This window comes from Anastrepha obliqua, chromosome 6 (assembly GCF_027943255.1).
Source record: "Anastrepha obliqua isolate idAnaObli1 chromosome 6, idAnaObli1_1.0, whole genome shotgun sequence".
Lineage (NCBI taxonomy): Eukaryota > Metazoa > Arthropoda > Insecta > Diptera > Tephritidae > Anastrepha > Anastrepha obliqua.
The window spans coordinates 77,641,052-77,668,931 of NC_072897.1; the positions used below are offsets into that span (position 1 = coordinate 77,641,052).

The window sequence follows — 27,880 nt, forward strand, 5'->3', positions numbered from 1 at the left end:
CGACTGCTTATTTTTTTACCATTTTGTTACTTTTGAAATGATAAGCGGATACATAAAATTTATTACAAATTTTTTTACGATTACATTAAAAAAAAAAATTAAAAAAAAAAAAAAAAAAATTTGCGCCGAGAATTGATGGCGAGTTACGTGAGGAGGATAAATACGCAGAGCGTTTATTTCTGCGCCTGCGTTGTGAACAAAAGGTTTGTGATGTCTACGTAGATATGTACATATGTATGCGCGCGACGCGAATAAGTTTTAATAAATTGTGAAAGTAATTCATGAAGTTTTTCATTACATACATACATTCATAAATGAACGTATACTCTATATGTACATAAATGATGGTATATGACATTATACATAATATGTATGTATGTACATGTCAATAGGAGGTATTTGCATTCAGAAAATGAAACGGTTTAAGATAAATCAACACTTATTTTATATTGTATGTCACTTTATAGTTAATGTATTCGACAGCATTTACATACATATGTATGTAAGTATGTACATTTGTATATGAAAAACAATAATGCACAAGCGTAGAAACATCATTTTCCTTTCATACCTACATATGTACATATGCATGTATGCCCAATAACCTTGACTTATGTACATTTGTACACATGTCACAGCACATCACATTCTTACAAGAAATCAAAAACACATACGCACTAGTGAACGAGTTTCTTTCTAACAAGTGCAAAAACAATTCTGCTCTATGTATGTATATATCGCTCATTTGCTGCAACGTCGTCATAACTCAAAAATTGTGATTTTACAGGAGACGCATTTTTCAGTTTTTAAATTGTTTTATATATATTAAAATTGTGTATGAAAAGAAGATTATGGTCAAATTTGCTGAAATAGCATCTGGTTAAGACGTATATGTAAATTAAATGTTGTAATGTATAATGGACTTTTTTCTGTAGCTTCAAAAGTACTCCGAGTTTTTCTTATGACGTTGTTGCTGCAAAAATAAGTTTTATGGTCTGACATAATTAAAATTGTGACGTTACTGCAAATAACAAAAAGTTTTATAGCTGAAAACCTATTGCAAATTCTGACTTGTGACGGTATTATATTTGCACTTACTAAACATTATAAGAGAAAAAAATATGGATATTAAATAAAATTTATTGCATTCATTGCATATTTTATTGTAACATAAAAATTAACATATTACTTCAGGTACAAAAATAAAGAAACATAAATTCTATAATACTTAGGAACGTGATTTTTCTGAATCAATTCTAGCAGATCTTTTTTTTTGCGGTCCGCTATCTGAGGTTTTGTATAAAATGCCCTTGTCATTGTAATATCCTTAATGTTTTTCTTTTTAATGATATTATTTGCCACCTTAAATTCGTTTTCGTTATAAGATGTTTTAAAGAAAATGGTGTTAGGTGAATCGCGCCGAACTTGCAGAACCACCACTGTGGAAATTTTTACCTGTGCCATATTTTGGAGTCCCATTTCAGTTGCTAAAGCCTTCATATCAAAGAAGTCTTCAAAGCACAGTTCCGTAACGTTAAATGGCTTTCCATTTTTTGGCACCACGAATTGCAGATATAAATGACTCTGGCGTGTACATTGGACCACCTTTCAGCTGTCGTTTCACTTGACGTTCAATTAAAGAGTGGGCGGAATCTCCCTCGTTTTCCGTGTGGCCTTTGATTAGGTACTTATGAGTTATGCTTTTTACGTTGAGATAAGATACAGCGTAGAGGTAGAGGGCCACCATGAACTTATTTTTTTGCTGGCCCGCACAATTATCCGAATAAAATATGAAGTCTTCATCACTTGACACAGCTCTTTTATTTAAAAACCGAAAAACGCACGTACCCAACTCGTTAATACCTCTATACCCATTGGATTCATCCCAAACAAAACATTCACATTCGTTACTCTTTAGATCGTAGATTGTAAAATTGAATACATTTAGTTTTGATTTATAATAAAAAACTGAGACATCGCCCTTTAGAATCTGCATGGCGGCTTGTAAATCGTACACTACCACATTAGCATAGCCTTCCTCCTTATCATACTTCTTTTCCTTTCTGGATAATTCTTTCTCTACGATATGCTGATTATAATATTCTTCTTGTTTATTTTTTTCATCACCCTCAGCGATATCGTAGGCACAACATGTTTCACATAAGTCTTTTTTTGGCGTAAAGAACGAAATATTATAATCTTCTGTAAATATTCGATAAAACATTACATAGTTAACAAACGGAACGTTTTTATCTTTACACTCCGCGACGTAGTATCGGTGAATGTCTGCAATAGATTTGCTACCATCAATAAAATGTTTACTGGTGTTTGCGCGAGTGTAATGACTTTCGATTTTAGGGATTTTATCGATGAAGCTTTTAACACCTTCCCTTACAATTTCATCAATTTTTCTTTGTTTTCCATGTTTTCCTCGACAATCCTCCATCAGTAAAACATTTGCCACCTTATTTCGTTTCTCCTGCACAGTTCTTATTGGGCGATCATTAATATTCAAAGTATTTTTAAAAAACAGTTTGCATACTCGAACTTTCTGCCCATTGAGATGAAAATAGAAGCCATTATTATTTTCCCTTTTCTTTCTCGTACCACCTTCACGCACATAACGATATTTAGGCTGAATGACCTCCATACTATTCTGAATAAATAGTCGCTGTTTTTCGTACATAGCCAAATCCCAGTATGATCTAAAAATTACCATCCGTTCCTCTTCTGTAAATTTTTCAAAACATTTTCGCTTACACTTCTCTGTACATGGAGGTTCAATTTTTCTCTCTTTTCGAACTTTTTGACACGTAGACCTCATTTTGTATTCTTTTCCACTATTTCTCAACTTTTTGTTTACATTTCTTACCCAATTACTCTCATTTCGTTTACGCTTTACTCCTTTTTTTAGTGGACTCGTTAAAATAATCGGAGTTTCGACACCGGTTGTGTTAGCCTCAGAACTGTCTGATGTTGAATTTTGTTCGCAGTGACTCTTACTCTTACTGGCAATATCGGGTAGAATGTATGTGGTATCACGTACGGAATCGTCATCATCCTCAGAAAATGAGCTTGAGCTTAATGAGTCTGATTTCATTTCAACAAGATTCACTGTTGATGTTCTTTTTATCTGGCATTCTTTACCCTTTCCATCTTGTTTTTTTAAAGCCATTCCCACCATTTTTTTGACTGAAAATGACAACAATACTGACATAAATGGAAATGATTCATAGCAAATAATTTATACTTAAAAAATATTTAGTGCAAGAATGTCATAACAGTGAATAGTTCTTTAATACACTATTGCTTCACTAATACATCTTATTTGTAATAGTGTTTCAAGACGAAATAGTACTGAAATAAAAATGATTATTTTCTGCAAAAACGTCATAACACTCAAAAACACTACAGGAATTCACTCAAATTTTTACATGCACAACGTCATATCTTAAAATAATGCAATATACACGATAGGGAAAGAGATATAAAAGTGAACTTACCTTTTATTAATATTGTCACAAAACGAAATATGACACTTTTCTAGAGAACTTCACGATGTTAACCACACAAAAGCCGACGCACAACTGAGATAATACGTTGTTGCAAATACGACGCAATAGGATATGTAATTAGAGCGAAAGGCATCTATCGCGATGCTGCGTGAAATGTTAAAACTTCGGATATAAGACTTTGTCAGTTGATCAAACATGTTGTTTCCGATATATTAGTCATGTTAACTGAAATTTTGCGATTTTTGAGTTATGACGACGTTGCAGCAAATGAGCGATATGTATACCCACTTTATGTCCTAGCATATATGTATACATACATATACATATACCTACTTGCCTTCTAAACTTCCTACAAAATAATCATGATTCAATTATAGAAGGTTAGGTAAGTAGTGACAAGGGCGCTTTGACACTCCCTTATTTTAGGGCTGCATTTACGAAGGATGGGAAAAAGGGAAAAATGTTTTCCCCTTCTTGCCTAAAGGTAGTAAAAAAGTACGTAAAGTAACTAATTAGTCCTGTACTAAGAGAAAAACAAGTATATTGGTAATTTAATCTACATTAAAACGACAGAAAAATTATAGTTTTTTCTTTAAACAAATGTAATATTTATTTAGAATATTTTCGATGTTTATCTAACACAAGAGCACGCAGAACTATGTGATGTTACTTATGTATGTGTTTGTTTTTTCGAGTAACGTGGCGATCGTTCTCGTCAACGAAAAAATATGGGCCAATTACGTCGCCGGCATGTAAACCGCACCAAACAGTGATTTTTTCGGGATGCATTGGTTTTTCGGCAATCACTCTTGGATTATCATTCGCTCAAATGCGGTAATTATGCTTATTGACGAATCCACTGAGGTGAAAATGTGCCTCATCACTGAAGAGGATTTTCTTCACGAAATGCGCGATATGCATTTTGATTTGAACGCCCGTTTTCATAATAAGCCTGAGTAACTTTAACGCGTTGCTGAAGTGTGTAGCGTTCCATCATGAAATGTATACTAATGAAGTTTACAAATGACAAGCGAAAAATAAAAAATATTGCGTCGTTCGCCGTCCCTATCAGAAAAAAGTTGAAGCGCACCTATTGAAAAACGCTTTACTTAATCGACAGGAATGAGATGAAACAGAAAGTTTAATTTTTTTTCTTATTTCGTACATAACAATACATGTAGATACATGTAGTATGTTACCGTAAAGACATTGCGAAAGCAGAAGTTCAGTCGATCATTTCTAAATATAAGAAAAAAATTGAAATTAGAAGAGTTAAAATAGTTTGCAATAAAAATTACAAATTTACTAGTTTGTAGTTTAAAATTTGTCTACCTTAATATACTTTGCGTCCCTAACATTAATAGGAAAATGTATTAATATAAACTAAAACTAATACATCGAAAAATTTTAGATATTGGTAATATAATCCACTTTTAGTAATTGTGATGGTTTGTAAATTTACGTATATCAATACCACGTGTCTCAGTAATGAATCGGAGTGGAAATATGAGGAATGTGGGTGCACTTGCTCGTATAGGTGTTGGAACGCTGCACTTACTTCAGGCAGAAATCAAAAACCTGTATACCAAAAACTTAAAAATAACTCACAAATATATCATTACAACTTATCTGTAATTGTAAACTTAAAGCGCGAGGACTTGCTCGTGTAGGTGTTGCGCATACAACGTACAGCATATTGTTCTAGACGGGGTAAGGTATCGACGTGGACAGCCAGTTCGGAAGTCAAATTCATTTCAGAGGTAGCAGTACTAGGCACATAATAACCGTCACATGTTAAACAGGTATTTGCACCATCATACACAACACGCTCCATGTCTCCTATGAAATTGTCCGTAGCACCACATGAGACAATGGTAGAAATACGCGCATACGTGCTTTCGTTTCTAAAAACCACAATAGTAGGGCCACCTAGCTCTTCAACACACACCTTCCGCAGCAATTGCTCGTCTGTGAAGTCCTACAAATAAAAACTTTTTATTTATTACAATTTATTAGCAAATATTCTAAAAGAACTTACTAACTGTAGTTTATGTATTGTATGTAAGGTGGTCTCTGTTATATTTGCAAAAACGCTGCTATAAAAACCTATGAATGAAAAAGTTTAATAAGAATGTTTACAAATGTCTGATCTGGACTTACATGTATGAAAATTCACAAACCGGTGGTTTTCTGCAGCAGAAAGCCGACTCCAAATAATCGACTATCACCATATGAAAGACATAATCGACCTAAATAGTGAAAAACGACATTAATTTACAAAATAATTAGCTTTTATTATTATACTTACTTGAATGTTTACAAACAGATAAAAGATTTTCAACGAATAATAACAAAGCAAAGCGTCAAAGTGGAAACGGTGTTGCCGACCAAATAATTTGCACCAAAAGTTTAGTTTTTACTACAATTCAAACATTTTTTTGTGAAATAGGTACTTTTTTTGTAAAGAAGCAACACGCTTTCAAATAAGGGAGCCGATATGTCAAGAGGGAGCGAGAAAGCTGTTTACTTACCTGACCTTCTATAATTGAATCATGCAAAATAATTGTATTCATATGTTACTGCATCCATGCACGTTCTTACATTCAAGCATACGTATATGAGCGAGCACAGCGCTCCCTTCTTGATTCCGTGTACTTTTGTCTTTCACCAGTCGATATTCCTAATATTGTACTTACAAAAACACAATACTTTGATAGACGCAAATGCAACAGCAAGCGCAACGCGATGGCCGCTTTCCCACCACACATTCTAAAATGTTCTATTGTAGAACACAACAAAAACACATACCTCACATGCGCATGTCGCCCGAAGCTAAAATCTAAGCCTAGCGACTACAAAAACAAAATACATTCGTAGACGCAGTCGCAGCGGCTATGATTCTATCAGCGACGGCGCTGAACAATTCAGAACAAAAACAAACAGTTCATTCATAAGTTCGAGCTCATATTTCAATTTCATTCATAAAACGAGCCGCCCATATGCCAATTTTCGCGACCATTCGAAAATAGTCAATATTGGAATATTTCGCGTGGAATTATTTGCCAGTATTTGATAAATCTTGAATTTTTGTCATGTCGAGTGGCCGCGGCTCCGTATGTATGTATGCACCCTTATATGTATGTAAATATGTCTTCTAACTGTTCGACAGTCGCGAGTTAATGCGACTTAGATTCCTTGAACAAATCCAGCGAATCACACATTTCTGTTCACAAAGCCGCATATATGTACTCTTTGATCAAAAAGTACCGGGAATGTTTAAATAAAACATAACAGAGTTAAATTTCAGGCAAATTTATATAATATTATCTCCTTCAAAATATGACCCGTCTGAAGCAACACACATGTGCCAACGTTTAACACAGTCCTACAAACACCCCGGCAGGTCGACATGGCCTTCAGCTCCTTCGTCGTATTCTCTTTGATCTTTTTGATCGGTGCGATGGCACGTTATCATCATGCCAAATCCAAGAATTGTTTGCTCACATTTCCGGCTGTTTGCAACATACAGCATCTCTCAAAGGTTTCAAAACGGATGAATAATATTCTTTATTGACTGTCTGGCCCGATGGAAGGTACTCATGGTGCACTACGCCTTGGCAATCGAAGAAAACAGTCAACATCACCTTCCCGGTTCTTTTTGCTCATAGGGTATACATATCCCATCTTTTCACTGACGGACAAGAAGACGGTCGCAGTTGTTGTTTTTTGTATGCATACATTTTACGTTCGTTGAAGGCTTGTATATATGTATTTATATATATTTATATACATATGCGTGTATGCGCGTTTGGCTTTCTGGATGCATCCATGGATATTAGAATATTTTCTCATCAATATGTGTATGTAAGTAGTTCAGATTTGACTGAAGAGATTAAATATAGGAATGCATATTCATATGATTGCCTTTATGGCTGTTTTACATATAAATTAATTCAAAAGAAGTATGAATAATGTTATATAGAAAATAAATTTCTAAATAACAGGTATTAGAAAAACCTGAATACACTATTTTAAATCAATTCTAATTAAACCAAATACAAAAAATTAAATAAAAATATCGAACAAAGAAAAGTGTGTACAGGACTTGAACCTGAGTCAAATATGAGACGATGTACTGCATACACAACACGTCTTTCACGATTGCGCCAACCTAAAATTACTAATGAAATTTTCTAAATCAGTCATTTATTCGATTCGCAGTTTTATACATATGTATGCACATATTCTGCGTTAGTTGAAAGTTTGTATGCGTAATTATATGCATATGTATGTATGTGTGAATGCGCGTTGGGCTTTCTGGACGGATATTAGAATGATATTTTCTCATCAATATAATTTGGATTTGATGAAATAGATTATAGACATACATATGTACATATTTTCTGTTTTGATTGATTTATATAAAAGTCAGGTCATATCCAGTATGAACTATTTTATACCGAAAAGAAATTTCCATTTATGAAATACAAAAAAAACAGTATTTTAAAAAAATTTTAATTAAAATAAACTCAAAAATTTACCAAACTTTCCTGGTTTGAATTGTAAAAAAAAATGTGCAAGAAAAAAAATATGACTTCAGGACTTGAACCTGAATTAAATATGTACGTGCCAGAAAACAAAACGAATAATTCCGCCGACTTTAGCTTCTGCACAACAAATTAACTGCCGCGCGGCCTTCTTAATCGCAAATTTATTCGCTTCGCTGTGGGCATGAAATAAGTCGATTTCCTTAGTAGTGTGCCAAAAAATCGTATGAAATTCCTCAGTAGTTTGGTAAACGCAGAAAAAATCTGAATTCCTGTCCTAGCGTGGTAAGTAAATATAGAAACCCTCCACTCGCGTCACTCGCGTGGTAAATATCTGCAATTCTCCACTAGTGAGCAAAGTTGAATTTGAAATTACGTTAGTATGAATCTACAAATTAGTTCTCGAAAAAAGCTCATTTAACATTTGCTCCTTCTCATTGCATTAACATTCTCTGCTTATACTCTTAAGACAATATACTCTGCGTTTGTTCGGTCCAAATTAGATTATGCTTATTTTATTTGGAGACCTTTTCATACAGTCCATATAAATCGAGTGGAGAAGGTTAAAAAAATTTTTTTGCGGTTCGCACTACATTCACTAAATTTCTCAGACCCGAAACCATCATACGAATCACGCTGTCGTTGGATTAGTCTCTTTCCATTAAGTGACAGCCGCCGTAGCCGAGTGGGTTGGTGCGTGACTACCATTCGGAGTTCAGAGAGAACGTAGGTTCGAATCTCGGCGAAACAGCAAAATGAAGAAAAAGTTTTTTCTAATAGTGGCCATGAAAAAGCTCCTCATAAAAAAATATCGGCCGTTCGGAGTCGGCTTAAAGCTGTAAGTCCCTCCATTTGTGGAACAACATTAAGGCGCATGCCACAAATAGGAGGAGGAGCTCGGCCAAACGCCTAGAAAGGGTGTACGCGCCAATTATATATATCCAAGTGTGTATGTATGTACATGCATACGAAACATAATCCTTCTTATGAGAAAACAGAAAAACAAACGCACATACAAAAAGGCATACACAATTCACTGCGCCAATATGTATTTCCTTTGCCCTGTAGTCCAGTCAAAAGAGACGAAAAAAATAGCCAACTTCGTAATTTTCGGAGTATGCGAGTTTATGGTTTTATTATGTAAAACCCGTGAATTTCGAAAGTTACGAAAATTTTGTAAAATACGTTTTTGTAGACAATAATATTATCTACAACTTTCATTCAAAACTTTTTATTGTAAAATTAATAATAAAAAAGTTATAAACAAAATTACGCGAAAAATTAAGGGATGCATTGTTTTAAAGCGTAATAACTTTTTTTTTATTGATTTTATGGAAAATATACATCAGAGCTTTTTTATAGAGCATTCTTTTGTGAACATTTTTGTCTAAAAGTTTTTTCCGCTATCTTTATTTAGTCGTATGATTTTGCGCTGCTAAGCGGAGCAACCAATACATTAGCGAAGCGCGTACATGATTACACAGGCCGACAAAATTTAACCAACATTCAGACCCAGAAACCAGACTATATATTTCCGAAGGTTTATGATGCGCTGAATCCAAATATGGCCTCGGAATTGCTCTATCTGCTCTGGTTTTCGAGATATTTTAATCTAAATGTGCAAAAAACACCATTTTTGCCCATATTTGAGGTTATGTAGCCTTATAGATGTTTTCTTTCACCAAAATTAAAGGATGGCATCTTTAAATACAATCCTTTTTTTTCAAATGGCGTTTTGTTTGCTCAAATATCATTTTTTTTCGCAGAGATATCGCATTTTGAAATTTTCATGTTTCCTACACCTGAAAATCGATTAAGATAACATAGACATGATATAGTCGTTTACTAATTTTCTTGGGTTTGAGGGCCTGAAATATGTGGATTAATAGTATGTAAATTTGGAGTTTGTGGGAAAGCCTGCTCGCGGTATGATAGGGGTGGTTTCTAGGGGTTAGGGCTGTGTGTGACTCGGTACCCAAAGGTTAGATAGTGTAGGGGTGTGGTGAGTCAGAACACTTATGGTGTGAGACAAAATTTTAAGAAAAATAAGACTCAATTCAAGAAAATTAGTAATCGAATATATCATGTCTATGTTATCTTAATCGATTTTCAGGTGTAGGAAAATTTAGAAACATGAAAATTTCAAAATGCGATATCTCTGCGAAAAAAAATGATATTTGAGCAAACAAAACGCCATTTGAAAAAAGAAGGCTTGTATTTAAAGATGCCATCCTTTAACTTTGGTGAAAGAAAACATCTGCAAGGCTACATAACCTCAAATATGGGCAAAAATGGTGTTTTTTGCACATTTAGATTAGGATATCTCGAAAACCAGAGCAGATAGAGCAATTCCGAGGCCAGATTTGGATTCAGCGCATCATAAGCCTTCGGAAATATATAGTCTGGTTTCTGGGTCTGAATGTTGGTTAAATTTTGTCGGCCTGTGTAATCATGTACGCGCTTCGCTAATGTATTGGTTGCTCCGCTTAGCAGCTCAAAATCATACGACTAAGTAAAGATAGCGGAAAAAACTTTTGGACAAAAATGTTCACAAAAGAATGCTCTATAAAAAAGCTCTGATGTATATTTTCCATAAAATCAATAAAAAAAAAGTTATTACGCTTTAAAACAATGCATCCCTTAATTTTTCGCGTAATTTTGTTTATAACTTTTTTATTATTAATTTTACAATAAAAAGTTTTGAATGAAAGTTGTAGATAATATTATTGTCTACAAAAACGTATTTTACAAAATGTTCGTAACTTTCGGAATTCACGAGATAAACGCAAAAAACCAGTTGCACCCTTATTTCCAAGATGGCGGCCGCGGGACACAACCCCCGACCCCGAAAACTCAAACTTAAGTTCACAGTGATGGGCTTTACATAATAAAACCATAAACTCCCGTACTCCTAAAATTACGAAGTTAAATCCTCTTTTGACTGGACTACTGTGCCCATATAAATGTCGCGCTGAGCAACAACGCAAAATCTACATGAACTGGCAATAGGCCGCTCCCCCACCCGTGTAGTAATACTTAACTGTTGCCCCGTGGTGGGAGGGAAACGGAGCTGGGGTGGGTTTTTAGTGGTTCACACTTTTCAGTGCTTCACACTTCAACTTTCAATGCGTTGATACCTCAAGAAAAAAAAATATATATATTCAGTGTGAAGCACTGAAGAGTGTGAGACTTGCATTTCCGCTCACCCAGTAAAAGCCCACTCCAGCTCTGTTTCCCTCCCATCACGGGGCAACCGTTAAGTATACTGAAAATCTTAGGAAGACGCATGGAGAAGATTCCGATGCATTCTCTTGAGGAATTCCACGTCCATGGGGTACCTGAGACACGAATCGGGGTATTGAACGGTGTGTAGCAAGGAGTCTCTCAGGTTTCATTCCGAGGTCTATTTTCTTATAAATCCTAGCTTGGGAATTACCAAAAAGGGGTAGCGTGCCAGGCCTTTCTTATGTCCATGGCTGCTAGCCGGATAAGCCCAGTCTGACAAGGGCGATAGGCTCCTTTAAATCTTTCATGTCTCCTGGTCCCAATGGCATCATGACTGCTCAACTGGATAAATCCTCGGAGGTGTCTTGCCGTTGGCTGCTTCCTATTTGTGCAAGCCACATAAGTTTTTAAATATTCTGTATAAATTGATGCAGGATTACCTAAATATAGTTGTCAAATGGACCGCAGAGTGGGATCTCTCTGTGAATCTCTGAATTCGGAGTTCGTCTTAGACACGCGGAGATATTAAATACTCAGAACTCAACTTCCCACAAGAGTGGGCGCTCTGTAAGTGTTTTCTGATAAAGTGAAGGAAGTATCTGGGACTGATCCTTGACAGAGGGCTTACTTTGAATCCCAGTATCCAAGAGAGGACTATGAAGGCAACAGTCGACTTGTAAGGACGCCGAAGCGTCATCGGCAAGAGATAGGACCTCTCGACCAGGGTTACATTCTGGCTATATTACACAATTATCAAGCCAATTTATTGTATGGAGCCTAGTCTAGTAACACTATCTGAAGAGGACTGTGTTGGTTAAGAAGCTGGAAAGAGTCAGAAGGTCTGCGCTCATTGAAATCAGTAGGCGCTTCATTCCATTCGTACTCTTAATGCTGAATGAGATAGAAGTGGTACCCGTGAATATTGCGTATTCGGAGTACAAGCTATACTTAAGCTCTAGGCACTCCAGTATCCCTAAAACTTTGAGTTCATCCCCATGATGATTAACAAACTAAGTCCTCGCTGCGTCCGAGTGGTACTTTTTCTTTTATTATTCCTAGAAGAGAGGAGTGGGTGGAGTCCAGCTTTTGGATATTGGGCGTGATAAATATGCTTACGGTTGACTCAAAGTCAGATGGAACGGTTATCGGAAAAGTATTCTGCGAGGAGCTTCAATTTAAGCTCAAGTTCAACCTACGGTACCACTGCAATGTTTTCCAAGAGGTGGTAGCCGGTTTGGATATCGGACACCTGATGAATTTCATCAGTAGCTTGAAGGTAATACCCTCATCTTGTTGGTCTCCTTGCCGCGGGGATTAGACTTAAGTGGTGGTTTGAACTCCATATCATGGGGCCCAATGCAACACGTATTAAGAGGGAAGCTCCATATGGGGTTTGTCTAGCCATCCATCCGCTTTACGGCGAAATTGGTGGCCATTTAATCCCCATGCGAAGATCATCGTACCGACGAAGACCCCATGTTCATCCCAAACCCCCGGCATCCCATTATTTCCTCTCCTTGCCCACCCCCTAATCTGGGGTGTTATGCGTCATCGTGCCCATTGGATGGTTTGCAGCCAGGGCGCTTACCAGACCGGCTGTATCTTAACGGCACCTCCTTAACATCGTGCCGCCTAATGGAGGAACTGTGGCCTTGCATGTTGGCAGGGGTCGCCGCCGCGGTGGACCATTTGAATTCCCCTTTATACCATATAGACGACTGCGCTTGCCTTGTCGAAAAGGTGGTCGTAGGAAAAAGATGAATTTCATTTCTATTCTGACTCAAGCTACCAAACTTCTACTGTAACAGGAGCAGGTTACAGTGGTGGTGGTGCTACTGCCAAAACATACAAAAAACGCTATACAATGCATGGGTGCCATAGTCCGCGAGGACTCTGACTTGGAAAGGGTTGCAAGCGTAAATAGAAACGAAGAACATGCATTACTTCGCTCTCCGGTGAAGCTTGATGGTGCAAGTCCTGTGAGTAAGAAAGGGCCTAGATGTAAGGGAACCATGGAGGCGATGAAAGCGAAAGCACCCTACAAAGTGTAGACCGGTTTAGTGACATGACCAGTCTGACGCAAGCTGAAGCGGAACGGCTGGCATGGGCTAAAAGACAAATTGAAAAGGGCCGTGATCACTTTGCAAATCGCTGCATCAAACCCGGAGTCCGCCAACAAGGTTGAGGACACACTGGTAGAAAAAAGGCACCGATCAACCGAAAGCGAAGGTAGGTCGATAACGTCCAAAGCAGATGCGGCGGCAAATAAAATTGCCAAAAAGCTCTTGGCTGTGGCACTTATTGATCGTGGTAAACCGCCGGAGGAAATGTCGCAGACACCGTTTAAAACAGTGGAAATGAAGCTGTTGGAAACTCTCTTTGCAAAACTGGACGCGGATCCGAACGGATACCAAGGGCGTTAGTACCTCGCACGGTAAAACCGGAGCTTAAACTGCGTCTGCTACAAATGCTGAGCAAAGATGTACCTACCGACGACTGGATGGTGTTGATAGTGGCTAAATGAGCGAACGCAGATGGAAGCCAGAACTACATCCTCCAGATAAATACAACGGCGGAGGAGTTTTGTGCGAACGATTTGGGAAAATGGCGTGGGGCATTAGAAGCGTGTTCAACGAAAACACGGTCAAAACTGGGGAGGTGGAGGAGGATCTCCGCATTGAAGACATCCCCAAAACCTCTCTTAACATCTTTGTCGATAAGGTGGGTGATCTTGAGCAGGCATCCAAACCCGTGAATGAGCCGAGGCCTGATTCAGAAGGTCCTTCAAATTAACCTTCACATAAGCAAGGAAGCCTCAGTTGAGCTCCTCCAAAATATAGAAGGGGTCAACTACGACGCGGCTCTAGTCCAGGAACCATGGATCGGTTAAAAAAACGTGGTATCGGAACTGGACTCTCGAAACTTCAATACATACTTCCCGAACACTAGGAGGGTAAGAGCGGTAATACTTGTTAAAGAAAGTGTATGTTCCTACTTTAATACCAATCTCTCCACAGATGACCTCACAGTGATGACTATAAGGGCTGCAAGAATCAAATATTACTCCTTGGGTCCTGTTATATAATATATCACACGAGAGGGAAGCACCGCCGGATGAGCTTCGTAGGCTGGTTAAGGAAGTTGAGCGGAGGAAGGCTCCGATGCCAACTCTAATCACACTGTCCGGGGGAGCTCCGACATAAACGATAGATGTGAGTACCTACTTAACTTTATTTTACAAACTAGTCTGGGAATAACAAACCGGGTGAGGAACCAACATTTATTGGACCCACCTCAAAAAATGTTCTAGACTTAACTCTCTTTACGAATAAATCGTGGAAGATTGGAGAGTATTCCTACGCTGTCTTTCTACAACCACAAATGCATATAGTTCAAAATAACATTCTCGCCCAAGCAAAACCATCAGAAATCCTAGAAACACAAAGTGGGATCTGCTTAAGAACGTGCTATTGTAAAAACCAGTGAGATCTCGCAGGTTTAGCTCATGTGTTGAACTGGAAGAGAGTGTTAGAACACAAGAGCACTTAATAAAGCAAGTAACGCAGCATGCACTTCCCTATGCTTAAAACGCGGATCAAAGCCACCTTAGTGGAGCAAGGAGCTGGGGTCAAAAAGGCGCAGCGTAATAGAATTCTATAAGTTGGCTCGAGTAGCCGATAATGAATCCTGCTGGGAAGGGTATAATAATATACGACGAACATACAAGAAACAGGGGCGTAGAGCCAAGATAGAGTGATGGAAAGACTTCTGTGGCAGTATAGAAAGCACAAACGAAGCGGCTAGGCTCAGGAAATTGTTATCAAAACACCCAACTACGCCCAACGTAATACATAAGTCCAACGGAGACTGGACTGATAGTTGTGAAGAATCACTCCAAGATCTAGTCAGTACGCATTTTCTAGGATGCATAGACTACTTAGGTAAGGAGCCTGTAAGAAGTAACGTAAACATCCCGAAAGACATTAATACAACGCAAGAAATAGAATGGGCAACCCACCTGCCATGCTCCAAGGGATGGACAATCTGTTGGTACCATTGCTAAAAGCGATATACACAGGATGTCTGAGGTTTAACTATGTGTCAATACTCTGGAGAGAAGCAAGGGTTGTGTTTATACCGAAAGCAGGTAAAAGCAACCCCATACTCTCAAAGGAATATAGGCCCATCAGTTTGACCTCATTTCTACTGAACACGTTTGAGAAAATCCTTGACGGCCACATTAGAGAAAATAGGATGTCAAACTTTATGTCTAAGGCACAACACGCATATACTAAAGGCAGATCCACAGAGACTGCGTTACACTCACTATTGTTAGTTATAGGGAGGTTTATTCATGGATAAAGAACTTTTTAACTTGTATGTAGAGTAATACGTGCGGAATGGAACGAATCTGAACACACTAAACTAGGATTTGACTTCTCTGGTTATTCGCAGCTAATGAACTAGTAACGAAAATTGAAGATGACATAGCCATAATAGTGACAGGCGAATAATAGTACTGTGAGCGTCATAATGAATAATACAGCCGCAACAGTGCATCAATGGGCAACTCAGACATATGTATGATACTTTTTACTTATCCCGAATTGGCACCCCCCGAAACTATACGGCGTAGAACTGACTCTTAAAGACTACGTAAAGTACCTTGGAGTAATTTTAGATAGCAAACTATCATGAAAGCACAATATATTGGAGAGGAAGGAAAAGGCTAGTAACGCACTATATGCATGTAAAAGAATGCTGGGAGTTACATGACTCCGAAATACGACTCCGAAATACAATTGGGTGAAGAGATTCGGAACAGCAATAAAAGAAAAGGAGTGTAAAAGAGATATGAAACCTATGGTAGCCCCAATACGCTTAGTGACGGCTCAAAAATGATGGACGGAGTATGTGTAGGGATTTATTGCGCAGAGCTAGACATCAAGCGGTCACATAAGGTCCCGGGCCACTGCAGCATTTTTCCGGCAGAAGCAAAGACATCGAGCAATAACAACATAAATATATACGTTGACAGTCATCACTGCGAACATGAAAATACGGATAGACAGGATGTGGAATAATCAAGCCACATGCAAAACCGCGAAAATCGAGTGCACACAGAATGCAGATAAATACGCCAGATTCGTACTAGCCCTGTCTAGAAAGCACAGCAGAACTATCGTAGATATACTAACATGCGGCACACGCATACAACATGGAAATTGCAAACAATGATAGATGCAGATTTTGCAATGAACTAGAAGAGAGGGAAACTCTACAACACCTTCTATGTTCTTGTTCCACATTAGCTAGAACCCGAATGAAATGTTCTAGGAGCTCTACAATATTAGAGGTTAGAATGTCTCTCGGGGTTAGAGCTTCAGAGCTTACTTAGATTCGCAAAAGACGCAGGCTTATTACAAGAAGCCTACTACAAGGAAACGTAAGGGTGAAGCTCCATTTGGTACCAATAAGGACCAATAGGTCTATGTCATGGCTTTCAGCCAGCCAGGCCAACCTAACTTAACCTACACCAACGTAGTTACAAATGGTATACACGAAGGGATGCTTAATATAACCCTAGGAAGTAGTCGGAGCAGGGCTCTAGTAAGAAGTTTGATAGTATGATAGTGATGACGAATCATAGCATAATAGATTTGGCATTGGGGCCTCATCAACAGCTTACATTATCCTTAGGAACCCTAAAATTACAGATTAGAATAAATATTTACGAATCTAAAAACAATTTAAAATAGCGTAGTTTTGATGAGAGCATTAGAAGCACAATACATTTAGAAAGCACTATCGAAAGTTTAAATAAAGCCATTATTAAGACATATGAGGACAGCTCTCCAATATGTAAATTACATTTTACTAAGGAAGTTCCTTGGTAACTGACCTACATGAAAACTGCCGGTCGCAGACTTCGAAATAGATTAAAAACATCTGAAGACAGGTAAGAACAAAAACGCGCTTTACCTCTTTACAATGAGGAGATAAGGGAAGAGAAGCGTAACAGTTTCAGAAGTTTTTACGAAGTTACTGGGCACACCAACGAGGTTTCTAATATCTATAAAGTGTTAGCTGGGTGGCAAAAATCCTCTGACTAAGCCACCCGCGAGGGTGCCGCCTGGAAAATGGATCTCGACATCTTTGCTCTTCCCACCCCGTCCCACTTCTAATAACCGAAATTTCGATATTAGATTTTGGAAAGGGGTGGGAATACGAGGAGCAATGCGGCAAGAGGTTTAGCTAAGGCTGTTTACAAAGTATGTAAGTTAGCACAATAATGTGTCCACCAATCATTGTACTGAAATGCACTAGCAACAATGTTGTTGAGTAAATATGTAAAACAACATTGTTGACTAAATATGTAAGTTAGCACAACAATTTGCACACTAATCATTGTACTGAAATATACTAGCAACAATATTGTTGGCTAAATATGTAAAACAATATTGTTGAGTAAATATGTAATTTTAATAAAATGCTGCGCTATTAAAAAGCGCTCGAATTGCCAAATTCGTTCACAGAGTTAAGCACTTTTCCAATAACTTAACAACAACAATAACTTAACATTTCGCCTGCAGCGAAAGTCGTGCCGCCGTAATATAATTCGCTATTGCCCAATGAGTTGACTAAAATAGCATTGTTAGCAACTCCACATGTAAGAATCGGTAAATAAGAACACAAATATAAAACTATTGTATCGAAGAACACAAACAAAATATACCTTCTACTCAAATATGAAGGAGACGGTATCAATAAAACGGTCCGCGGATGACATATGGCAAAAATAAATTTTTTGCTTTTTGGTAGGACTGTTGTAAGCTTACATGGCAAATTTTAGCGTGATATGTCACACAGTTTGCTTTCTGTGCTACTGTAAACAAGTCAAGCTCGAGTGTGTTCTTCGAATTTAACGATGAAAATTCAAAGAATTTGTTTGAAATTTTGTTATTCCAACAAAATTTCGGCTTCAGACGCCTTAAAAATGTTGCAGACAACCTATGGGGACTCTGCTCTATCGCGTGCACGTGTTTTCCAGTGGTACAAATCGTTCAAAGAGGGCCGTACATCAACAAAAAAAACCACGCCAAAGTCGCTCAAAAATTAAGGTTATGCTGACTGTTTTTTTCGATTACGAAGGTGTGGTGCACTCGGAGTTCCTTCCGCAAGGCCGATCGGTTAACGCTGAATATTATTTAGACGTTTTAAAGCGTTTGCGCGAGATCATTCGTCTTAAAAGGAAGGAATTGTGGGACAACAAGTCATGGTTCTTGCATCACGATAATGCACCAGCTCACACATCACGTCTTGTTCGCGATTATTTGAACAAAAATAATGTTAATATCGTTCCGCAAGCACCGTATTCGCCTGATATGGCTCCATGTGACTTTTCCCTGTTTCCCAAGCTCAAGTTGCCGCTCCGTGGAAAACATTTTGAGACAATTGAAGTCATAAAAGAGAATTCGAAGAACATACTCGAGCTTGACTTGTTTACAGTAGCTCAGAAAACAAACTATGTGACATATCACGCTGAAATTTGCCATGTAAGCTTATAACAGTCCTACCAAAAAACAAAAAATTTATTTTTGCCATATGTTATCCGCGGACCGTTTTATTGATACCGTCTCGTTCATATTTGAGTAGAAGGTATTAGTGTGTAAGCAAGTTATTGTATAAAAGAAGAAATTTCAATAAAATGTTTAAGTTCTTTTGCCAACTCCAACTCCACTAGTTTAATTTTGGTGAAGGGTCGCTAATTTGTATGCCTTCCTCCAGCATCCTTATGGTAGGCGATAATATGCAGAACTTTGTTGCTGTCAGGGCCAGAAGGTGCTTTGCGAGTAGGCATAAACGCTATGAAAGGAGTCCCTGAACAAGAAAACCAACGTGGTGCCAAAGGGCTCCAAACGTGGATCGGAGTAATGACTGCTGCCATCAGCGGGCACGAGAGGTAACTGAATTCCCCTCTGCGTGTTTCCAGTGGTCACACCTCTGTTGCGGTGGTTTCTGGCCCCAGCAATTGGTCAGTCTAAAGAACTACCGCAGTCGAATACGATTCGGATCTCGAAAGCGTTAGCAACGTGGCGACTGTAAATATAGTCGCAGAAGAAAACTGCGAGGAAGAAGCCGAGAAAGAAGCGCAGGAAATCCCTTCCCGCTGCAAAGCGAAGGACAAAATCAAAATGCAGCTTGGCACCAAAGGTCCCCTCCCCTTTGTTCGCACATGACGATAGATCAATGGAAAAACTGCTGCAAGCTTTCGTTGCGGAGATCGTGAACGAGCCGGACCAAATCTCGCTCTCATTCGAAGGAGCAGGATGGTTAATGGATGTAAAAACCCTAAAGTGAAATGATGATGCGCCGCTAAAATGGCTGTGACTGTTCTGACACTGGAGTGTTTATGGAACGGTGAAAAACTGCACAACATTCCACACGAACGGAGAGCTAACGTCCGGGTATCTAACAAGGTTAAGCCAGAGAAACCAGATATCAATAATGAACGTGATCTGATCATCCAGATAAATTAGGAAGCAGAGAAAAATCTGTATCCGCGCTTTGGGAAGATGTCGTGCGGCACCGGCCGTGCCTATCTGCGCCTCAAAAAATATCACCCGAAGGACGGAAATGACAACACGCTGGAGGCGAAGTAGAACGTGAACTCGGCTTAAAATCGGTGATGGAAGCGACACTGGCACTAAATGGACACGATGGAAAGCGGAGATACGACGAAGGCAGCTGTACCCATGAAACCCGCTTCTGACCTCGACATTAGGAATAATCATGCAGATTAATCTCCATCATAGTACAATGGCTTCAGCCAACGTCTTTTGTACTTTAGAGAGCGGCGGTTACGATATAGCTATAATCCGGAAACCTTGAACATGGAATCCAGGAATCCAGGAAAACGACGGCTGGACTGCAGTCGGATAACTATAAGATGCACTACGCTTCAACGGTAAGAAAGACTAATCGGCCATCCTGTGTTGATGCGTACTTACTATCTAATAATAGCTTAGATGACCTGACTATGAGAGGACAGGGAACTCAGGATGAGGAGGGAGAACGGGGAGCCCAGACCCTTTTCCTCACGCTACATAGCCGACAACGTCGAGGCGCCACCCATTTAGCTGCAAAAGATTACGGAGGAGATACAGATAAGGGACCAAGTGATGGTGGTAGGAGCGAACAGTAATTCGCACCACTCCCAATGAGGCAGCAGAATCTGAATGATCGAGGTGAGTCCCTTTTCAACTACATATATATTGCAGAACAATCTAAACATAGCAAATAGATCAAATATCCCGACATATGTATATAGGTCCAACATCAGAAAAAGTATTAGATGTTACTCTCTGTTACAGTAACAGCATACAAGTCTTAGATTGGCGGGTTCTTGAACAAAACTCATTCTCTGATCATAGGTACATAAACTTTACCAACATCCGATATTTCCACTATATATGAGGATGCCTACAGAGCTTCTTACCTCTAAGTCTTTTCTATCATATCATAAATTGCGTCCACCTTTAATGCGGAAACGAAAGCCTAAAGCCTGCCTCCATCATCCGGTATTTCCACTAGATCTAGAGACGGCACCAGAGCTTCTTACCTTTAAATCTTTTCTATCCTATCAATCATTGATCAACAAGATCATCATTCGTTTTGAAAACGTTCGAGAGACTTCTAGATTCGTGCATTAAGAAAAGAACCAAAACTAGCCTATTGTCGCCAAATCAACATGCATACACAAACGGAAAGTTATTGAAACAGCTCTTCACGGGGTACTACTCTAGATAGAGAAAGCGCTGCACTACGAAGAATATACCATGGAAGTGTTCCTTGGCATATCTGGAGTTTTTCACAATGTATCCACGCAAGATTTGATTGAGGGACTGGATTCAAACCTGGGAATAGCGAACTGATTCTGACAGCATATGCTGACGACATGGCTATTATCATCTCAGCTATGTGTCCACAAACGATGAATGACGTACTCAGAAGGACGCGTAGAGAGAGTGGACGGAAATGATCCGACTGGAAGTAAATTCAGATAAGACAGGCTTAGTACTCCTTACAAGGAAGACAAGATTCCAAACTGGTCACCTTCGAAGCTTTAAAGAATTGATTTTCCACCAAAAACATCGACAATATCTAGGTATTGTTGTGAATAGAAAACTATCATGAAAAAAAAATCTCTAATGCCTTATACGCATGCAGAAGAATGTTCGGTAAGACTTGGGGCTTATCTCCTCGACCCATACATTGCATATACATGGCGGTCAAAAGACCAGTAATGTTCTAGGGTTCACTACTATGGTAGACGGTGTGCGATAAAGTGACTAACGTTAAAAGAGTGGAAAGGATTGCAGGAATATATGTAATGGGCACTATGAGCACAACTCCAACAGCGGTAATAAAAAGAATTCTCAACTGGCATCCAATCAAACTAGTAGTAAGAAACTAAGCCAAAATATCTGCTCTAAGACTGAAAATGTCAGCAAAATTCCCACAGATGCCTTCTGGTCACAGCAACATTTTGGATTCCAACGGAAGATCAAACTACGTAATTCCACAAGTTAAGTTTTGCAAAAAACTTGGCGTAATATGTAAAATGGATAGCAAAAAGGTCTAAAATCCACATATCATTCATACAATTTACAGATGTGTCCAAAATGGCGGAAGGAGTAAGAATGGCTGTCGTTTCTCCGTAATTTGATCTCCAAAAATCGTTCAGACTCCCTTATTACTGTAGTATAATTCAAGCTGAAATCTTCTTGCTTGGTGTGATAACCACTTAAGCGATTGTGGCCGAGTTTAACATAGCGCACCAGTCAATTCTTTCTCGTGCTAACCTGTGCCAGTTGGGCACACCAAGTGAAACCATGTCCTTCTCCGCATGATCTTCCCTATTCCTCTGCTACCACCAGCTGTACTGCATCAAATATTTTCAAAACCGAAACGTTTGTATCCATTCAGACGATATGATCCAGCCAACGGAGCCATTGGATCTTTATTGGCAGCGCTATGTCAATGTCGTCGTAAAGCGCATACAGCTCATTGTTCCATCACCTATGTTACTCGCCGTCGCGGCATGATGAGAGCCTTATAGACTGCTAGTTTTTGTCCGTCGAGAGAGGAATTTACTACTCAATTGCCTATTTAGTGCAAAGTTGAACTTGTTGGCAAGAGAGATTCTTCGTTGGATTTCAAGGCAGACATTGTTATCGGTGTTAATGCTAGTTCCTAGATAAACGAAATCTCTTACGGCCTCGAAATCATAACTGTCAATAGTAATGTGCGTGCCGATACGCGAGTACGTCAACTGTTTGTATGATAATAGGAGGTACTTCGTTTTGCCCTCATTCACCACCAGACCCATTCGCTTTGCTGCTTTATCTAGTTTGGAAAAGCCAGAACGAAAAGCGTTGTTGTTAAGGCCGATGATATCAATATCATCAGCATATGCCAACAATTGTACGCTGACGGCGCTGCTGGTATTGAGCAACGTCATTTTGCATAGCCGTGTTACACCCAAACATCGCTGCAGGCTGGGACAGCGAGAACTTTCCGATGTCTCGAACGAAAGTCATTGTGGTTAAGCTGCAAAAAAAAGGTGATCTTTGGGAATACGGCTACTGGAAGACATCACACTGCTCAACACTATTTATCAAATAGTCGCAACTTTTATTCTGGATAGACTTCAAGCGGTCGAAATGTCACTACGTGACCCGTCCCCACCGGAACTGTGTAGATAAAGGGAATACTTTCAGGATAATTATTGAACAATCCTTATAATAGACCAATCTACTTTATATGGCGTTCATCGATTTACAGAAGGCTTGTGATACCGTCAAGCGCACACCAAGTCAGCTCTGAGAAAATAAAGGATTTCCTACAAAAGTTAAGGCTCTATCATAATGCGGAGTCATATCATAATGCGGAATTAACAGTTCTCCACAATGGCGCCACAAGTACTCCATTTAGAACAACGTCCGGTCTAAAACACTGCCCACTATCGCTACTTCTATTCGCGGTTAGACTTCAAGATGTAATGCACAAAGGGGGATGGCATCACTTGGATGCTATTTCGCCAACTACATGACCTGAACTATGCGGACGATATTTGCCTGCTTTCACACAGGCAACATCGATCTTTTAGTCACTGCGGCACGAAACGCTGGACTGGAAATTACAGCAAGAAAACGCTAGTAATGAGACTTAATAATACAGATCCTAACAATATTGTAATCTGGAAGCGGTGCAGTATGTTGAAAGTTTCTGCCATCTTAGTAGCATAGTATCGACTAACAGAGAAACTGAAGACGACGCAGAAATTCGCAGAAATTGTAAAGCTTTACAAACAAATGCTTTCTGATTATATGTTAAGTTCCTTTTGGCCGAATACCATCCGAAATGCGGACTCGTGGGAGATCCCCGAGCAAGAAGCAATCCAAAAGGCGGAAAAAAGTTCGTAAATGGCAATGGATCGGCCACACTCTCAGAAATGATAGGGAGAGCACAAGCAGAACAGCGTTGGAATGCAAACCTGAAGGACACACACGACTCGGTCTACGAAATATCTAGACGCGTTCTAATCTTCTTCATTTAAAAGCAGTTAACGAAAAGTGAGCTGGCGCAAAGAGAACACCTGTTAAACGAATAAGATATAAATGTTTTGTTGACACTCCGAACTTTCTGGTAGGATTTTCGAGCGTTGTTCCTATTGGCTACCATCTCAAACTCTTTGCACTCACATACCTCGACCTCTCATTTCGTTCTTCTGATAGCTTCCTCTCTTTTCCTTTCTTAGCGATCCCACATGGCTAGCATTGTGGCCGATCGCAGCGTGGCCCTATAGCACGGTAGGCAGGAAGCATCGATAGGTTGCACAAAAATGTCGACAAAAACTGCAAGCTGGGTTGTATTTGTTGATGATTATAGGTGCAAAATCCGTTGGAATTGAAATCCTACCTGCTCCTTTTCAAAAGTTATTCATATTTTTATATTTCATGTTGGGACAATTTGGAATCAATATCAAAAGTATAATCTCGTTTGAATTTGTATTAAGCAAGAGAATAATAAAGAATCTTACGTAAGTTTTTAGCCGATTTTAATCGTTTCCAAGGTACACCACGTGGAGGTAACTTACTTTGTACCTTTTTTTCTATTTTTTTATGTTTTTTCAGTTTTTTTGTTTTTTTTAGATTTTTTTTTATTTTTAGATATTAAGATGTGTTACTATTTCTGTATATATTACAATATTTAGAATTTGTAAACTTAAGTTTGTAAATTTAAACATGCTGTAATGAAAATGTAACGACAGCTTTCTTTTAGCGACTTATAAAAGATGGTTCATCTAGCAAATTTATTTTAAATCTATTCCAATATTAATTGAACTCGCTATGAACTGACTCTCCAGCCTGCTCGGACCATAAACCTAAGCCATCATTATTCAAGAATATGATTGCTTCCTCCAAATGCTCCAGGATAATATGAATTTTTAGTGTTTGAGAAATTTCAGTACTTTTTAAGGCTTCACGGAGTTCTTTTAAATTTTTGTTAAACTCAGTAAGATCAGCTTTTTTGGCAGCAAAGCACTTTTCAACAATTTTATTAATAGCTTTAAATGCAGCAATATAAGGCTGTAAACGAAATGGTCCTGCAAGCTCGTAAATTTCAGGATCCTGCAATTTATCGGCCTCTTTAAGTAATTTTCGACATTGATTGCCTTCAAACATATCTCCTTGATATCTCTTATGAGATATACCTAATTTATTCGGCCACAATAACGCTCTATATTTTCCAATTTCCTCAATTTTAACTATACCGTCCCAGAAAAGATGGTAGACAAACCCTTGTAATAGGTGTAGTTCAGGAGGAATGCACTTCTGAAGTACGTACAAGTTATCATCTTCAGTAGTGCCGTATTCAATGAATAAAGGGTGATTTACTGTACTGCGACATTCTTTAGACTTTTTTTGTCATTACCCAAGCTCTTGAATTTAAAGTAGTCATCTTTTAAATGTTTGTAGGTCTTTAAATCAAGATTTTTGTCATCACTGCTTATATAATTTTCCTCAATCATTTTATTATAACTTTTTAATTCATTTAATGTGACGAAGCAATAAGGGCAAAGGTAGAAAGCCGTTGCAGTTTGCTGCCCATTGACCAATAGAACGAGCTTTAAAACTCCAACAAATTTAAATGGTATCTCATTGAGTTTCGTCAATTCAACCAAAATTTTAAAATTATCATAGGTCTCTTTAATCCGAGGCACTATGCCTAATAAAAGCAATTTAAATACACTAGTCAACTTACGTTTATTTGCCATACTTCCACCAGTAGAGTAAGTTGAAACATTTTTACTTTTATCCAAGTCATTTTCTTTTAAGTCGTTTTCTGGAATTGATATTGAAAGAGAAACTTTGAAGAAATCTTGTCCTCGATCTGCCATTACTTTTATTTTTGATTGTTCAATATGTTCAATGTTTCGATTTTCAAAGAGAAAGTCTACGAGTTCTGATGCAGTAGCATACACAACTGGTCTCTGTTTAATACCATCTTGGGATGTTTCGAATTCGTAGAAACCTTCTTTATAAATGTGTTCCAGGATATTAGATTTTTCATACAAATGTTGATTGTAATTCTTGGGAACTGAGTTTCTACCAGCAGAACTACGAATGAAGTTAGCCAATTTTTTCATATCATTTGTAGACGATCCAGTATTAGCTTGGAAATTGTCTAATCTTTCGGCAGAAAATCTTAATTCTTTTTCTTTTTTTTTATTAACAGTTACCCGAACCTTCGATCCCAGAGTATTTAACACGAGCTCATCTTTATCTTCGTTATCATTGTTGGATATTTTTTTTTCAAAATTTTAGTTATTATTTGGTTCTGATGTTTCTCGGGTAACTTTTGTACTATATTCAAAACATTCTTACGAGCATTAGAAGTAGAAGGACCTCTGCAAGAATGTGATATGCCTTTACCTATTTGTTGAAAACAACTGTTACATAACTCAGTAGAAGTTCTCGGTCTAGTTGCCGTCAATATTTGTAGAGAAATCCCTAATTTGACCTCTACCTTTTTTTTGTTTTTTATGACTCGTAACTCGTGCTGTTAGACAGATGTAACAATTACCACCCATCGTTCTTGTTTCTTTTGATAATTTAAGATCCTCGTAATTGGGCATAGTTGGACAAGGTCTTTTGAAAATATCATTTCCATATTCATTTATAGTTAGTCAGCAAGAACTACATAAACTTTTTGGGAATTTACTATTATAAATATTAAATTCACCATTAATGTGCTTTTTTATAACTTCAATATGTTTTTCAGATAGCAAGAAATGTTGGGAAGGTTTATTTTGGGAAATAATTTTTTCCCCACAAAGAGCACATACTTTTGTGCGATTTTCTTCATGATTGCATTTATAAAGCGGATGCTGACTATTCACCCGACTATTCAGCTGACTATTCATTATTAATTAATCTTCGCATATAAGAATTTCTAAAACTAGAAAATACATTTGCCAGAAAACACTAATATCAATAGTTTAAACTGTACTTTTTTGTTATATATAATATAGCTACATAATATTGATATCGATGCTTCCTGCCTACCGTGATAGGCAGCGTCCGTTTTTTGCACAACAGCAATATATTCTTCGTTATACCAATTGTTTTTTTGGACTTGCCGAAGTCCGATTTCTTTATCGGCGCGTAAAGCAGAAGAAACTTTGCCCCATTGTTCGTACATGTTCATAACACCTCAGATGAAGCCATAAATGCGGTTATAATTTTTAGACGGATTAATAATACTCCCGCTCAACGAATCGGCAATATGCCAAGTACGAGAAGGATAGAGATAACAACCAACTCGAGTAGTAAAACGGCAAATGCATCTAGATGTACTCTTGATGGAATTAGACATCTTTGGTTTATCTTTCAAGGATATTGTGACGACATAATCATAGTATGTCAAGAGAAATTCGAATAAACTCTTTGAATAGAATTCAATTAAACTAACCTAAAAATGATGCGTTAAAATGAGGTTGAACATAAATTCAGCACAAACGACCGTCGTAACATTAACAAGGGAATACGAACTCAAAAATTTTGAACCAAATTACTTATATAGAATTTTTGTATTTTACCAAAGTAGAGAAGTTAAATCCTTGGGTATCACATTTGACCAAAAAATACTATGGAAGGCATATATTACAGAGATGGAGAGAGGGGCTATTAGAGTATTCATAACCTCTTAATCGATTACAGGGAAAAATTGGGAGCTAGCACCAAAATTCTTGCGATGGACCTACCCGGTATAGTCGGAAGCAATCAATAATAAACACATTAACATGGTTACAAAAACTTACGTGCATATGCATAACAGGTGCCATGCGTACATATACATACATACTACGGCATCAATGGAGGCCCTTCTAGAACTTACCCTTCTTCATATTCATATCCAATCCCAAGAGAGGAGGGCTATCCTAAGATCATGCTGAAGCAGCCTCTGAGATCTCAATGCCATGTGATATGATGATACTGCGAAATAAAATACTTGAAATCGCCA

General features: G+C 38.2%; 2 protein-coding genes across 6 annotated transcripts in view; both read right to left on the bottom strand.

Annotated features, from left to right (window-relative positions):
• The window catches only part of LOC129250866 (uncharacterized), a 210,742-nt gene that overhangs the window by 135,395 nt on the left and 47,467 nt on the right, over nt 1-27,880 (bottom strand). Inside the window, exon 1 of one of the 5 annotated variants that reach the window (XM_054890473.1) lies at nt 27,755-27,812. The exons of the other annotated variants lie outside the window; for them this stretch is intronic. The gene's annotated coding sequence lies outside the window, so the exon portion shown is untranslated. Of the gene's footprint in view, nt 1-27,754; nt 27,813-27,880 lie in introns of those variants that run through there. 5 annotated transcript variants of the gene reach the window in all.
• Nucleotides 5,134-27,764, bottom strand: LOC129250772 (T-complex protein 1 subunit theta-like). The gene is made up of 4 exons (XM_054890368.1): nt 27,755-27,764; nt 5,696-5,764; nt 5,554-5,621; nt 5,134-5,493 (listed from the first exon to the last, which is right to left on the bottom strand). The coding sequence occupies exons 1-4, from the start codon at nt 27,762-27,764 to the stop codon at nt 5,134-5,136; spliced, it is 507 nt and encodes a 168-aa protein (XP_054746343.1).